This window comes from Triticum aestivum, chromosome 7B (genome assembly GCF_018294505.1).
Source record: "Triticum aestivum cultivar Chinese Spring chromosome 7B, IWGSC CS RefSeq v2.1, whole genome shotgun sequence".
Taxonomy (NCBI): domain Eukaryota; kingdom Viridiplantae; phylum Streptophyta; class Magnoliopsida; order Poales; family Poaceae; genus Triticum; species Triticum aestivum.
Window position 1 is genome coordinate 380,693,688 of NC_057813.1, and position 15,473 is coordinate 380,709,160.

Sequence of the window (15,473 nt, forward strand, 5' to 3'; positions counted from 1 at the left end):
TGGCCCCTGTGATTTCTAAAACCCAAACTGCCTTCATTAAGGGCAGGTATATTATGGAAGGGATTGTGATTTTACATGAGGCTCTAAATTCCTTTCATAAGAATAAAGAAGATGCTCTAGTTTTTAAAATAGATTTTGAGAAAGCATATGACAAAATTAAGTGGCCCTTTGTTATACAAATGTTGAAAATGAAGGGATTTCCTGACAAATGGTGTGACTGGGTGATGGAAACTATGAGAGGGGGACATGTTGGAATTAGAGTGAATGATGAAATTGGCCCATACTTTAAAACCTTCAAAGGATTGAGGCAAGGAGATGCCATGTCACCTCTGCTGTTTGACATTGCTGCTGATGCCCTAGCCTTTATAATGAGTAATGCCCTGAAACATGACTTGGTTAAAGGGGTATTAAAAAGTGATAGAGGGAAGGGGATTAATATATTACAATATGCTGATGATACCATATTCCTGATAAAGGATGAGATAGAAAGTGTTAAAAACCTTAAACTCATACTAGGAGCTTTTGAGCAAATGTCTGGGCTTAAAATAAACTTTCATAAAAGTGAACTGCTGTTGTTTGGCAAAGCCAGGGAAAAACAAATGATCTACCAAGAAATACTAACATGTAAGATGGGGGATTTGCCCATAAAATACCTGGGGATGCCTGTATCTGAGAACAGAATCAGGAACTCTCATTGGGGATGTGTGACTGACAAAATTGAAAAAAGATGTGGGTGTTGGCAGGGGAAGTTACTGGGTTCCATTGCAGGGAGAATAACTTTGGTGCAAGCCTGCCTAACTAATATACCTTTGTTTATGATGTCCTTTTATGCTGTGCCTAAAGGGATTATAAAGAAAGCTGATTTCTTCAGATCCAGGCTGATATGGCAAGAGGATGAGAATATAAAAAAATACCACTTAGTGAATTGGAAAGATTGTTGTTTGCCCAAAGAAATGGGGGGCTTGGGGATATTGAATTTGGAAATAATGAATATTGCACTTCTAGCTAAATGGTTTTGGAAAATGGAAAATGAAAAAGGTCTATGGCAGGATATTTTGGAAGACAAATATAGAAAAGGGGGGGTGTTTGGCTTTAATATGTAAAAAGCCAGGGGACTCACAATTCTGGGTTAGTCTTCTAAAAATCAAAGAAATCTTTTATAAATTTGTAAAGAAAAAGGTGGGGGATGGGAGAAACACTAGGTTTTGGGAATATTCATGGGTTGATGATAAACCTTTGAGGGAGGCTTACCCTAGACTATATGATATATCCTTTGACCACAATATTACTGTGGAGGAGGCCATACAGAAAGGTTGGCATGGATTTAGATTTAGAAGAACCCTGCATGGAGAGACTGTGGAACTTTGGAATAGTCTCAAAAAAAGATGTGAGGAAATTCAAATGCAAGGAGGGGAGGACAAAATCCTCTGGACCCTCACTGCTGATCATAAATTCTCTGTGGGATCCTTATATAGGAAATTGATAGCTGTTGGGATAAAATTCCCACAGAAATACTTATGGAAGATTAAAGTGCCTACGAAACTGAAAGTGTTTTTATGGTTGATCAATAAAAAGAGCATCCTGACTAGAGATGTATTTCTTAAAAAAGGTTGGAAAGGTGAGAAAAGATGTGTTTTATGTGGGAAAGATGAATCAATTGATCATCTATTCTTCTCTTGCTCGGTTGCTTCATTGTTATGGAGTTTGGTCAGATGTGTGTGTGGTTTTAAAACTGTGCCATCTAGTGTGAAAGATTGTTTTGGAGACTGGATTAGAAAATTTAACAAAGATAATAAGAAACTGGTGCCGGTGGGGATTTCAGCCCTGCTTTGGTCAATTTGGAAAAGCAGAAATGCAATTATCTTTGAGAATAAAAGGATAAATGATCCTTTATATGTTGTCAAGCTAATGTGCAGGTGGTTAATTAACTGGGCTATCTTGCAGATAAAGGAGTCGCCAAGAAAAACGCTGGAGCTGGGAGCAAGGGTGCTAGAACAGGCAGCAAATGAAGTGTTCACAGCCAAGCAAGGGTGGAGGATCAATGTTGCTAGATTGAAATGAAGAAAATCTCTCCTGCGGGGGGTGAACCTAATGTTTGGTGCTCCTGTAGATGATCCTTGGCTCCTTTTTTGCTACTTTTGCTTCTGTGTTGATGTAATGGCTCTCAGGGTAGTTTGAACTCGGTCTGGCGGTTAGCTATTTGATCCTATGGAGTCCGGTTGGTTTTTTTCGTTTCATTTACTTTCAAACTCTTTTGTAGAACTGTGTGGTTTTCAGTAATGAAAATCGGAAGGGGCAAGCCCTTCTTTGATAAAAAAAAGGCTTTGACAAGTACATAAATGAAGATACACTATAATATATCTGATATAGCCCTTTAGCCAACAAAATAACCCCGCCAGGCGGCCATCCATAGTTCAAATCCATCCCTCCAACACCCCCCCCGTAAAGTCTGTGTAACTGACTACAGAGGCGATGTCTCTATCGGCGATTGTTTCCTCGCATGGTTCGTCAGGTGGGGCATAGGTCTTGGAGTTATAGTGGCGGGTCTCGGCGATTGCAAGTCACCTTCCTTAGGATTCGGGTCATCTTCTTCTAAGCTCTGCTCGACGACGCGACATTCTTGTTCTATAAGCCGACTGTACTTATGATCGTTCCCTAAGATCCAATTAATCCACTTAGAATGGTGGGGACGATGAGAGGAGGGGGGGGGTTCCCTGTGGGCTAGCCATCGACCGAATCTCGAGAGGCTTGGTCCGGTGCGGCAACGGCTCGCTTTTCTGGTGGCGATGAGTGGGCATGTGGCCTACGAAGTAGTGCTGGCGGGCGCCGATGAGGCCCACCCCCATCCAGCTTCGTCGATGTAGGGGGCATGTCCTTTGGCTTATCTTGGTCTCTAACCAGATATGCCCGGGCCAGGCGTCTCTTATGCTTGTGGGTCAACATCGGTGCTGCCTAGTACCGGCTGTTGTGGGGCAAGGGGAGGCAGCCCAGCCCCAGTCGAATGCCATCCACATTGAGTTGCTCTAGGGGCTGAAAGGGGATGCCTTCTGCCCTCCTTCACCAGGCGACGACCATGTGCTTTAGAGGTTGTGGGTGTCGGTCATGAATCCTAGGGCGGGGATCCTGGATGGCACAGTTGCATGATTGGCTCACCGGTTAGCAGTGTGGACGCATTGGTTGCTACTCCTCTTGATTGTGTGGATGACGAGGAGTGTGTCGACTAGTGATCCAGCAAGGTCTTTGTGGTCGACAATGGCAGTGGGCCTTCCCACGGGGCGGGTTTGATGGCCTAGGTATCTTGACGTGGCACGAGCGAGATGCTGAGCCTCGAAGCAGTCGGTGGTGACGCGTGTGGGTGTCGTGTCTCTCTGAAGGACGGCGTGTAGCCCCCTCCCCATACCAGAGTTTCCGATAGAAACCCAAGTCCATCTTATTGGTTTCGGCAGCAGCAATGTTGTGGTATTGTCAACCTCTTGGGGTGGCATCGTGGAGTTTAGTACCTTCAGGCAAGCTGGACTCGTAGTTCGAAGATTCTTCGGCTTTGGTGTGAGGTGATTTAGTTTGCCTCCTACCTTTTACAAGTGACTGCATCGTCCATATTGTCGGCCCTTGCTGATTGTAGGCAAGATCAGCGCTCCTCAAACCAGAGCAAGAGGGCAGAGGGTCCTCTTTGGCGACAGTTTGGTCGCGGTTGTGCAACGATGTCTGGAGCTTTCTTAACGAGATGCAAATTCGTTCTTCTTCGGTGGCCACCGGTGTTTTTTGCATGGGTTGGGCTAATCTTTGTGCTCATGCTCGATGGCAAGTTGATGGAGTCCGGTACTGCATATCTTGTGCATTGCTTTTGTGTTGTTTTCTTTGTTGTCTCATTCTTTTTCTTTAATCTACTTTGCGAGAGTTTTTTTTTCTCATCACCTTGTATATATCATTTTAACGTGTGGCATTATAAATAAAGCGGGATAAAGGTTTTTTTCCTTTGAATATAGCCTTTTATATACTGGATATAGGAGGATGTCCCAAAAATGAGGAGTCGTTGAAGACTTACGGTTTCAAACCGTAAGCATCAATGCAAAAGTATAGTGGTAGTAGCAGGTTGCATTGTTCACTAGTTGACTAGCGTGCACTATTAATACATGTACGTACCTCCCCTTCATCGTCCCGTCTCAAAACTCTCTCTCCCTCCCTGCCTCCATCTCTCCCTCTCTCTGGCTAAGGTAGCAGTGTAGCGTTCCGGTCTAGAAGATGAGCTCTATTGGCATGATGGAGGCGAGGATGCCGCCGGGGTTCCGGTTCCACCCACGGGACGAGGAGCTGGTCCTCGACTACCTCCTCCACAAGCTCACCGGCCGGCGCGCATACGGTGGCGTCGACATCGTGGACGTCGACCTCAACAAGTGCGAGCCATGGGACCTTCCAGGTACGTACCCAAGTTCCTACTTGCTAGTACGTGCCTACTCATCTCTCAACGTCACTGCTGTCTGTTCGTGGCAACCTCCCTTCGTTCATTAGCCCGGCCGGCGCCGGATCGAGCTCCGTTGGTTCTTGTTCGTGCATGCAGTTCATGGCGCTGGCGACCAACTTATTTTTTGTGGAAAAAAAGAACTTCATGATTTCTTCATGGAAAGGAAGGTTGATCGATTAATTCTGCTTCTGCATGCAAGTGAAAACAATCCGGAGACCTTGGGTGTGTTAGACTGACGTGATAACAAACTACACCTCGCTGAAATCATATTTTCGTCTAATTTATTAAAATATATTTGGACAGATTGGTTGCATGCTAAAAGAAAATGTTTTGATGGATTCGTCTCTCTTCTCCTTGTGCAGAGGCGGCGTGCGTGGGCGGCAGGGAGTGGTACTTCTTCAGCCTGCGCGACCGCAAGTACGCCACCGGCCAGCGCACCAACCGCGCCACGCGCTCCGGCTACTGGAAGGCCACCGGCAAGGACCGCGCCATCCTCGCGCACGGCGAGGCGTTGGTGGGGATGCGCAAGACGCTCGTCTTCTACCAGGGGAGGGCCCCCAAGGGGACGAGGACGGAGTGGGTCATGCACGAGTTCCGCCTGGAGGAGGAACGACACCGCCACCACCAGCAGCAGCAGAAGGGCGGTGCCGTCGCCGCCGCCGAGCCGAGGTGCCAGCTCAAGGTACGTAGGATCATATGCATATCTGCTTCTTCTCTTCCTTTTTTTTCTTTCTTGGGTTCATCTGGTTCGCGTGACCCCGGCGGTATTAGGACACGCCACTCTCATGCGGAATTGAGGAGGAGAGAGAGAGAAGAGAGTTTCTCTTTCCTTTTTCATTTTCGGTTCATTATTTCATTACAAGTGAAAATTGCACAGTTTTTAGTACGAAAAAAACAGAAAATGCATAATTTTGTGGCTAAGATGGATATCACTACCTGTTTTTTTCCACACGAAACTAAGTTCGTTCTACAAAGTGTGCAATTTAAGTTTCTGTAAATTTGATTGCAATAAAAATATATTATGTAAATGTATGCTTTCAAAATTTTTTTTAGGGAACTCTCAAAATTCTTAACTAGTAAGTAACATATTCGTATAAGAACAGTCAAAGCTGAATCTATTACCCGCAAAAGAAAAAAAAACAATCAAAGCTGCATCTATTGATCTACGCGTGTATTTTAGAATGAGGCATATGTATTCCACGTGTTAGCCCATTTATATAACTGTCATCATACGCGTCGTCGTCGTCGTCATGTCTGTCATGCTGGAATTTCGTATGATCTCTACTGTTTCTGTTGAACGAGTGATCTTCTCTGACTCGGACCGTTCTAATTAATTGTACAGCCTGCAAGTTGCCAATTTTAACATTCAGGTCAACTCCACAGTCCATGTCACTGAAATGATCGTTCCAGTGTTTACGTCTGGCAACTAACTAACTAAATGAGATCAATTAATAATTTACTAAACATTCCCTTGATAAGGATTAATCTGACTCGCATGTGCTAGTTCTTTACTCCAAGGTGACAGTTTAAAATTATTGATGTCCCTGTGATTGCTATTTCTTCAAGTTAACTAACTTCCAGAAAAAGAATTTCATAAAGTAACCAGATTGCTGCCGAGATTGGCTACTGAATTAGTGTAATCAATGGGAGCCTTCTCAGCATAACCTAGTACTTCATATGAGATTGACAGTTCAAGGAATGAATACTTTTTCAGTTTCAATTGTTACATACATGAACTCACACTTACCATTTGAACCTTGCCATCCTTTAAAAAAAATACAGGAAGACTGGGTGCTATGCAGGGTGTTCTACAAGAGCAGAACAACCAGCCCAAGGCCACCATCTGAAGAAGCCTGCACATTTTTCAGCGAGCTGGGCCTTCCGACTGTGCCGCCGCCACTTGCCCCCCTTATCGACGCCTACATCGCCTACGACAGCGGCACCGCGATGAACACCATCGAGCAAGTGTCCTGCTTCTCCGGCCTACCGGCACTACCGCTCAGGGGATCGGTGAGCTTCGGGGACCTGTTGGGCTGGGACAACCCTGAGAAGAAGGCCATCAGGACAGCACTGAGCAACATGTCAAGTAACAGCAATTCCAAGTTGGAGTTGACCCCAAACTGGAGCCAGGAGAACGGCTTGTCACAGATGTGGACACCCCTCTGAATCTTGATATGAGATTATTGTGCTACTGTACTAGTTGAAGTGTGGTGGTGACTAGTAAGTAATTAGATGACCTATTCTTTCTAATGATATTGGAGTAGTATTGGACTACTGGTTGATGCAGTGTCTGTTCCCAGGGATTTGATGGAAGTGTGTGTTGATTTACAAACCAGTAGATTAGTGGAATGGCTTGATATAGCATCTGTACATAGGAATGCTAAGAAATGTCCTATTTTAGTTTTACTCTTTCTTTCTACTCTCCAAATGTAATGTAACCTCCAGCTGAAAGTAAATATGTGGATAACCCCTATTTGTCATTCTGAAACATGGTGTGATAAATTGTTCTTCAGTGCGCTAAACATGTTGTCAATATGAAGCATCCCCACGTATGTAGGCAAATTATTTCCTTCAAATACTATCACTTAATTCCCCAGAACTAGCCAGAGGACTTTCGCTCGCGCTGCCTCCAGGGGGGCGGCTCGGGCGAACCCTAGCCGCCGCCGCCCCCGACCCCCATCCACTTGCTTCCCCCGCCGCCGCCGGAGGAAGCCGGCGAGCGAAGCTCGTCCGGCGGACGGCGGTGGCGGGCTCGCCTCCTTTTCTCCTCGAGGGGGCCTCTGGCTGGCGCGCAGCGGTGCCCCTGGGCGCCATGCGGGGCGGCGGAGTCTGGATGCTGGGGCGGCGGCCCCAGGGGTTCTTGGCGGGGCTGGGCAACCACGGCTGCGTGGGCAGCGTGGGTGGCCGGCCGTGGCTTCCGGTGGCGGCGGATCTGGGGTCCCTGTCCAGATCCGTTTTGCAGGGGTGATTTGGCGCCTCCTACTCCCCGGGGCGGCGGCCCCGGCCGATGGGCGCGGTGCAGCCGGCGGGCTGTGCCGGCGGGCTCTGGTGGGCAGCCTCCCACGGCCGCGCGGGCGGCGTGGGGGCTGCGGACGCTGGCGCAGTGGCGGCTCCTCGCAATCCGTCATGGCTCCATGTAGAAGATCCGCCCCTGCTTCGATCTGTCCCGATCCGTGCTGGTGCCGGTCCTTGGCGGCGGCTTCGGCGTCCCCTATGGCCGGCCTGGCGGATCTGGCGTGCGGGTGAGGTTCCGGGGGAAACCCCTGGCTGGCGCGGCAGCCTCCCCAAAGTCGACGCCTTTGGCGCCGATTCCCTTCCTGAAGGCTTCGGGGTGGATCCTCTCCCTTCCGCCTCCTCCTCGAGCTATGGCGAAAGCTTTTGTTCCCCTGGTCTGGGCGTCGACGACACCCTGGTGTCGTGCTCCTTCTTGAAGGCGGCGGCTGGGAACAGCTCTTGGTGGCGGGGCTGCTGGTGGCGTGGTGGCGGTGTGCTTCGGCCTTCTACTTGGTGCCGCGCCTTGCTTCACGGGACCAGCGGACAGTTTCTTAGGTGGAGCGGTGCTTCATCCATACATTGATGGCGACGGATCTTGACGGCGTGGCGCGGTGCAGATTCGGAGTTCGATGTGGGAGGATGGACTCGCGCAGGAGGACGACGCTGTCTGGCGTCGTGGTGGCGTCGATGGCAGTGAGGCCTGGCACGGTTCATGCAACAGTTCAGCTCTGAAGATGGATTGATGGTACGTGGCTGCGGCGGCCTCATACCCGGCAGGGGGCCTGGTTGACGAGCACGCCGGACTGGTGGGTACCCATACCCGGAAGGAGTCCTGGTTGGGACCTCAGGTCTAAGATGTTAGGTTTGGCTGCGAGGTCTGTTTGGTATTAGGCCCAGACCATCAGCGCCCCTTCATCAGTTAGATAGGAGTAGCGACAGAGGTTGCGAAGATGGTGGCTTTGGTCTTACTGTTGTACGACTTTGTAAGGTCTTGTGTTAATAATCAATAAAGTGGCCGTATGCATCGTCCAGATGCAGCGGCCGGGGTATTCCCCCTTTTCGAAAAAAAAACTTAATTCCCCACAATAAATTGATAACAACACACTATGACTGGCAGTTGGGATTCTGCTTGGACGTTCAACTACAACATATCTGTCCAACTATTATAATTGACCGTTTATCCCATATGACTCGCTAACCCTTACCTTAGCAGTTTTTTTTTTATCTTTTGCCTCCGTTTCGAAAATAATAATAATAATTGACCGTTTATGCCATCAACAAAAACTTGGCTCTTGGGATTTTCAATTTATATTTGGTGTTCAACTGGTTAGTTTTTACTAGTATAAGACACATTTGAAGCCATCATGTCACAACTCCAGTTGTTCCTTTTTAGACTTATTTTTGCCAACAAATCACAGCTCCAGATTGGTGCCCTGGAGGTTCTTTTATAGAATTCACAAAGCACTCAAGGGGAATAAGAAAAACAACGCCATTGATATTTAGGGGGGGGGGGGGGGGGGGGGGGGGAAGAACATATGACGTAACTGTTTGACAATATGCTAGCTCAGTTCATACTTGCTTGTTATTTTTCCATTTGATATGGTATCCAAGTATGCACATCTGACAGAGTTTGCATGTCAGTAAATTTTGAGAAAATGAAATACGATAAAAGTACCATTCATTCATGCAAAATCTAATAATGAAAATGGCACATGACTTTTATAGACATTTACTGGTCGAATTTCAGAAACTCAGGTCACCAACCATTCAACAGCATTCCAGAACTCAGGTCAGTTTGCAGCTCCAGGCTCATTCAGTGCCAGTCACTCCATGCACTGCTCCTTGTGAGAAGACCGCAAGCTTCAGAGCCACTATACAGTTTTATCTACCGTTTCCATGGAACAAACAAACAGACACGTCTACTGACTTACCAGTACTAACAAGTTGATGCCGATGCACCTGTGCCATTTACCATGTTCGACATTTGATCAATGGTGCAAATTGCAATTTTACCCCAGCGCCATATTTTACTGTCTTACTGACACAGTGGAACAGCAACAAGCTCAAGCTGGCCCTGGTCTAGAAGCAGTATGCAACAACATCAACCTAGTTCCCACCACCTTGCCCTCCCTCTGGGCTCCTTATCCTCCTCTGCTTCGCTGAACTCTCGGCAGCTTTGCCTTGCGCCTTGCGCTTCTCCCATGAGCCATTATTGGTGCGGAAGAAGTCTTCGAGCTGACGGGCAATCATGCCATCCCCTGAATATGAGATCTTCACCTTCAGGTTGTTGTAAGTACATGATGTTTCACTTGGGTTGCTGTTATCTCTGCTGTTGCAGGCCTTGTATAGAACAATGAACCGGTGTAAAGGATTGGCCACATGCTTAAACTCTCGTAGCAAACATTCATCAAAGTAATACATTGTGCATACCTTCTCGAGGTGAACGAAAAGGTTCTCTAAGTTGGGAGATTTCTCAAGCATGGTTGATAATGCATTAAACTCGCTATCTATACACCATTCACCAAGGGATAGAGTCCTCAGGTTTTCGAACACAGGGCAGTTCTCCAGTTCCGTAGTCAGCAGAACCTGCACATTAGTGTTGAAGTTGGTACTGATGGTCCACTGACATGTGACATCTAGGGCACATGTTAGATCTACCGACTAGAAAATAACCAACCAAGCTAGTTCTATGGCATTTCATATTTAAGATATCACGTAGGACACCAAAGAGCAAACAGTAAGTTAGGTTCAAAGTTCAAAAAGCCAGAGACTAGTGGTTGAAACCTTTGTAGAGATAAGATGTTAAGACTCTGAAGGTAGTAACTTCAATGTTCTTTTTTCTTGCAGTAGGCAACTATCCAATAGGCTGATCCACTAGTAAAATGATACTCCCCCCGTTTTTATTTACTCTGCGTATTAGGTTTGACTGAAGTCAAACTTCGTAAAGTTTGATCAAGTTTATAGAAAAAAATATAAACATTTATCATAATAAATCTATATGACGTGAAAATACATTCAATAATGAATCTAATGGTATTGATTTTTTATTGTATATGTTAATATTTTTGTTTATAAACTTTATCAAAGTTTACAAGGCTTGACTTTGACCAAATCTAATATGCGGACTAAATTGAAACTAATATATTTGACCAAAGTTAATATTTTTGTTATTGTATATGTTAATATATTTGACCAAAACTAATATGCGGACTTTGACCAAAGTTTACAAGGTAATGCTAAAGCTAATATACGTCTCAACGATGTAATTTCAGTTCTTCATCTAGACAGATTCATAATGACTTGAGAGATTCACCACCAGAAGAAGAAATACCAAAATGTTATTCACGCATTACATTTCACGATAGTACTCTAACCCCTTACCCCCTTCCCATGCAGAAAGCATAAAAGAACGAGAAGGTGATAGCATCAGCGACATGACTAAACGTACCTCTCCTCGATGAGCTGACAAGTTCATTGTTCTGACATTCGAGAGGCTGTGAAAAATACGTTTGCCACCATAAACTACAATATCACCGCTTCCATGATGCTCACGATCCCTTGCATGCTCATCAGCAACTGCACAGCTATCATCATCAGATTGAGATTGAGATTCATTGATGTCAGAGTCCTCAGCATCAGTATATGTGTCGCCATCGTTCTCATCATCCTGTACTGACCATGGGCGAGCATGTTGCAAGCAAGCGTCATCAAGCATGATAGTGGCCGTCACTAGTGACCCCGAGTTCTCGATCTGAGGAACAAAACTGCGAGGTCTGATGCATCGCAGGGCTGCAAGGTTCGAAGCGTCAACCGTGAGGCCGTTAAAGATTCCACAGTTGACCATAGTCAAACGCTTGAGTGAGGTTGATCGAATCTCCGAGGCAAATATGAGAGCTTTCCTGAGCTCTAGTTCTTCCAAAGAAGTACACCTAGAACGGAGCCCCGAGAGGGAGCGGCTGTGCAAGGACACGTTGGCGAGCTGCAAGATGTTGAGGTTGCCAGAAAGGAAGACCGTGCAATCCAGCTTGAGGATTGGGCGGTGATGCTTGGCGGAGAGCTGGATAGCTGTGGCATTGCGCCTGAGAGCATGAACGATCCACGTGTTGGCGTCGTCGTGGTTCCAGTGCAGCCGGAGCGTGTTCAACGGCTTGCGGTCCCGCCGGAGAAGCAGGTGCTTGACGAACTCGGCGTACCAATCCTGGTCAACGCGGCGGGAGCAGGCGCACAGCCAGCGGATGTCGAGGCACGGCGCGGAGGCCCAGGTGCGGCGCCACCGCCTCGAGAGCGCGCTCGTGCGGACCACCTCCCACGCCTTCATGTAGGAGAAGACGTGGTGGCACAGGTCGTCCGTGAGGTCGCTGATGCGGTCGCGTCCACCGCCTCCCGCGCCGGTGGCCCCCGCTGCCGCGTCGTGCGGCGGCCCCCGCCCCGCGCCCGCCTGAAGCATTTTCTCGAACAGGTTGCCTGCACGCACAACGACGATCAGCATCAAACCACACGGGAAGCGAAAATCTTGGCAAACGCGCAGCAAGAAACCAAGAAGAGCTAGCGATGCTGCACTGCGACGAACGGGCTCGAGATCGGAACAACAACTCGTTCGGATTATGGTCCCTCGCATGGCCAGCAGCGGAAGGGAGGAGAAGAACTTACGGCTGGTTGAGGCTGGCTGGATGAAATCGGGCGATGGGCGGGCGTTCTCGGCTCTCGCTGCTTCTGCTTCGGGTGCACGCAGGTCGGGAAATGCAAAAGTGGGACGATAATCGGGCTGGTAAAAGAGTGAAGGGGTATTTAAAGGGGGGCAACATAAAAAAGAGATCGTAATAATTCCTCTGATCTAAATTAATTGACGCAACCTCTATACAAAAGAAGCAACATTGTATAGAGGCTGCGTCTATTAATTCAGAGGGAGTAACATATGTTTCGTCCAACTTTTAATGCAGTAGTATATTTCACGAAAATACCAAATAGAGGCCGAGCTCTATAAATGTGGAAAACTTCAAAACTCAGACTCAAGCACATCATTGATCAGAAAACCAGCATACTTAGAAGCAACATAGAAGAATCGTGAGTTATTTATTCAAAACCATCACACTTGAGGCTAGGGTCACAACTTGATGCCACATTTGTTTCAGGGCACAAAAAACCACCAACTCTGTGCCTAACCAGTAACGCGGAGCACTAATCGTCGAGATTGCTCCAGAAAACAGCGAACCCGACAAGTAGGGCCTGCATGTCAGGCTGACATGGCGAAGACCAAAAAGTTTGACCGACTGATGTGGCAAATAAGACGCGGAACCCACCTGTCTATGAGTAAACGGCCATCTTCTTCTCATCTCTATTTCTATGGGGCATTTCATCAAACAACTTCTGGGCGGCCGTTGGGGAGCTTTTTCTTGCAGGCATGGGGATGAGCTTGACGCGGCCAGAGCATGGGGAAGAGTGTCGTGACCAAGGGAGGCCCACGAGGCCGAGGAAGGTCATCGGGGTGCCGAGGACGGTCAGATTCGAGGCCACAGAGCTCGCCAACGGCTGTCAGAGCATGGCGTGGCGGGCGAGTGCACTCGAGGTCGGAGAGGTCGAAGGGGGAATGTCCAGGAGCTCAGCAGAGATGTCTCACAGCATACCAGGAGAACGGAAGTGGCCGGGGTGCGGTAGAGCCGACGAATTTGAAGGTGACGCGGCGGCGGCCGAACCGGAGTAAGACAACGAACTCGTCCCCGTCGGACCTCCTACGTTCTATTTACGTGTCTGTTCGAAGTAGCGCATCGAGTCGAGGTTTTAAGGCAACGAGGCGGGGCTGTTTGTGGTCGTTCGCCATGGTGGCTGATGACTCGTGGCCATGGCAGCGCTCTGTGCGCGAGCTTGAGCGGCAACAAAGAATAGGGAGGAAGAGAGAGGCGGCGTTGGAGGGAGGAGAGCCTAGCCTTTGGAGGGGATTAGCTAGGTTCCCGGGGCTTGGCTGAATCAGCGCGGGCGGCGCCATGGGTGGATCGGCACGGGCACGGCGTGCATAGATAGCTGCAATGCACCAGATTTGGCTGTCCACTGGCGGCGGGGGGGGAGTGCATGGAGGGGGAGGTAACCTACATCACGAAGGCACGGGGGGGGGGGGGGGGGGGCGCCCGTGGTCGAGCACGGCGAGCACGGCCTCTGTGCGTCCCTTAGCCGGAGGATGAAGAAGGGATTGGAGAAAACACTTCAGTCATTGACAGGTGGGACCTTGGTCCAACTCAGCATATTGTCCACATAAACATGCCACGTCAGCCTGACATGCGGGCCCTACTTGTCGGTTTGGCTGTTTTGGCAACCAAATCCGAGCATCAGTGCTCTGCGTTACTAATTAGTCGCATAGTTGGTGATTTTTTGTGCCCCGACACAAATGTGGTACCAAGTTATTACCCTATCCTCAAGTGTGATGGTTTTGGGTAAATAACTCAAGCATCGTAGATAGTTAGACCTTTGTAACAAAGTCATCACTATGCCGCTAAGATAAAAGAGATTGCAAAATGCTTGGAGAAAAATGTACTAAGAGCATCTACAGCCGGACTTGGCAAATCTGGACCCTCAAACGCCAGCGGACGCGTCCGGGGGCGTCCGTGGGCACTGACCAGGCACCCCTCAAAAAAATGTAATTTACATCTGGACACCTCAATTACCATATCTCAAATTAATACAAACACATGCAACTATGTCGACGCACACGCATCGTCCAACTACTCTATCACACTACACTAAACATGCTATCGGACTACCAAAATTTGGCATGTTTGGCTATGGTGGAGTTCATCCACGGCTGCCCTTGCCCTTCCCGACGCCCTTGTCGTCCTTATCACGGAAGTACCGGTCGAAGACGCAGTACGAATCGAGCCGAGTCTGCTCGTCGTCGGAGCTGCCCTCGACATCGCTGTCCTCCTTTGGTGGCAGTCCGGCCATGGCACGGACCGCCTGATTCTGCTCTCGGGCGAGGGCGGCGTGTCCCTCCGCTGCCGTTTCTTCATAATGCGGGCGCGGATGGGATTGCTTCCTCCTCTGCGGCCACCCGTGCTGCCGCCATTTCCATCGTGATATGGGCCTCGGCGGCCCTTATCCTCTCCTTCCCATGGTGGGCCGCCCGTTCCTGGTGGGACTCATAGTCTGCCTGACCGGTGATGGGGAAGGAGAGGTGTTCCGGCTGCCAGGACCGCGAGGATCCAGCACCAGAGGACCCGAGGCCCGGTGAGTCGATGCTATGGCGTTGTGGCGGATGAATCCGTTAGTCGGTCAGGCGCTGTCCTCCCGGGAGCGGCGAAATGCAATGCGGACTGTCATTGCCTCCTCCAACCCACACAGAATGACACCCCAGTGGACGGATCCGGACTAGTCAGAGCCCGATCCGCTGCCCGCCATGCCGGAGATAGCGCTGGAGATGAGTTTGGGTGGCGGAGGGGAGGGGAGTGGAGCAAAGTGGCTAGGGTTTGCTCTGGCGAGCGAATGAGGCCGAATATAAGTGGGGTCGGGTGGGCCAGCATGGCCGGGTCCGACATGGCGGGCGTGCCCGGGCGCCCCATATCTACCCCATACTTGGGCTGGATATGGGCGGTGTTGGTCAGCTCGGGCGTTTGAGGCCTGTTTGAGGCGTCTGTCTAGGTGGAAAAAACGTGACCAGTTAGTGACCGGGCGGTAGAAAGTTAGAGAACGTATAGTACCTTAACTTTCCTTCTTTCTAACACACGTCTCGTTAGCCCACCCTGAGCTCCGCGGTCGCGCGGAGACGGAGCGCCGCCGGACGCTTCCTTGCTCCCGCGTCCTGCACTTCGCTCGCTTTGCTACTGTTGGAATTGTGTCGAATATAGTGCATAAGGTAGGTTATAGTTGGACTATGAGTTGTATTGTGTTTACATAGGATGTGGAGTCGTGTCCTAGTAGGACACTTGTATCCTAAGCCTCTCATATATAGCGGGGTAGACACACGATGTAACTTATGCCAACATAATAGCACAGGCGCGCAAGGGGGAGCCGACGGCGTGTGCCGGCGCCC

The 15,473-nt window shown here is 49.0% G+C and overlaps 2 protein-coding genes across 3 annotated transcripts; one reads left to right on the top strand and one right to left on the bottom strand.

Moving 5' to 3' along the window:
* The first annotated feature begins 4,138 nt into the window (after positions 1-4,138).
* LOC123162639 (NAC domain-containing protein 21/22) lies at positions 4,139-6,942 on the top strand. Its single transcript, XM_044580404.1, has 3 exons — positions 4,139-4,417; positions 4,825-5,144; positions 6,245-6,942. Exons 1-3 carry the CDS (start codon positions 4,243-4,245, stop codon positions 6,626-6,628), a joined length of 879 nt encoding a protein of 292 aa, XP_044436339.1. The 5' UTR covers positions 4,139-4,242; the 3' UTR covers positions 6,629-6,942.
* A 2,197-nt stretch (positions 6,943-9,139) lies between these two features.
* Positions 9,140-12,238, bottom strand: LOC123159641 (MEIOTIC F-BOX protein MOF). Of its 2 annotated transcripts, XM_044577455.1 has the most exons (4): positions 12,107-12,238; positions 10,905-11,920; positions 9,887-10,042; positions 9,143-9,796 (listed from the first exon to the last, which is right to left on the bottom strand). In XM_044577455.1, the coding sequence occupies exons 2-4, from the start codon at positions 11,901-11,903 to the stop codon at positions 9,563-9,565; spliced, it is 1,389 nt and encodes a 462-aa protein (XP_044433390.1). In that variant the 5' UTR covers positions 11,904-11,920; positions 12,107-12,238; the 3' UTR covers positions 9,143-9,562. The 2 variants fall into 2 exon arrangements, with proteins under 2 accessions (XP_044433389.1, XP_044433390.1); XM_044577454.1 differs by lacking the exon at positions 12,107-12,238 and having other exon boundaries at positions 9,140-9,796; positions 10,905-12,074.
* Between the last annotated feature and the right edge of the window lie 3,235 nt (positions 12,239-15,473).

What these genes read in the sequence shown, in the direction of transcription:
- LOC123162639 (XM_044580404.1), top strand. Translation starts at nt 4,243, where the DNA reads ATGAGCTCTATTGGCATGATGGAGGCGAGGATGCCGCCGGGGTTCCGG. An exon ending in CGAGCCATGGGACCTTCCAG is followed by an intron (nt 4,418 to 4,824) that starts GTACGTACCCAA and finishes CTCCTTGTGCAG; the next exon opens with AGGCGGCGTGCGTGGGCGGC. An exon ending in AGCCGAGGTGCCAGCTCAAG is followed by an intron (nt 5,145 to 6,244) that starts GTACGTAGGATC and finishes AAAAAAATACAG; the next exon opens with GAAGACTGGGTGCTATGCAG.
- LOC123159641 (XM_044577454.1), bottom strand. Translation starts at nt 12,074, where the DNA reads ATGCGAGGGACCATAATCCGAACGAGTTGTTGTTCCGATCTCGAGCCC. An exon ending in TGTCAGCTCATCGAGGAGAG is followed by an intron (nt 10,043 to 10,904) that starts GTACGTTTAGTC and finishes ACTAATGTGCAG; the next exon opens with GTTCTGCTGACTACGGAACT. An exon ending in TTTTCGTTCACCTCGAGAAG is followed by an intron (nt 9,797 to 9,886) that starts GTATGCACAATG and finishes GTTCTATACAAG; the next exon opens with GCCTGCAACAGCAGAGATAA.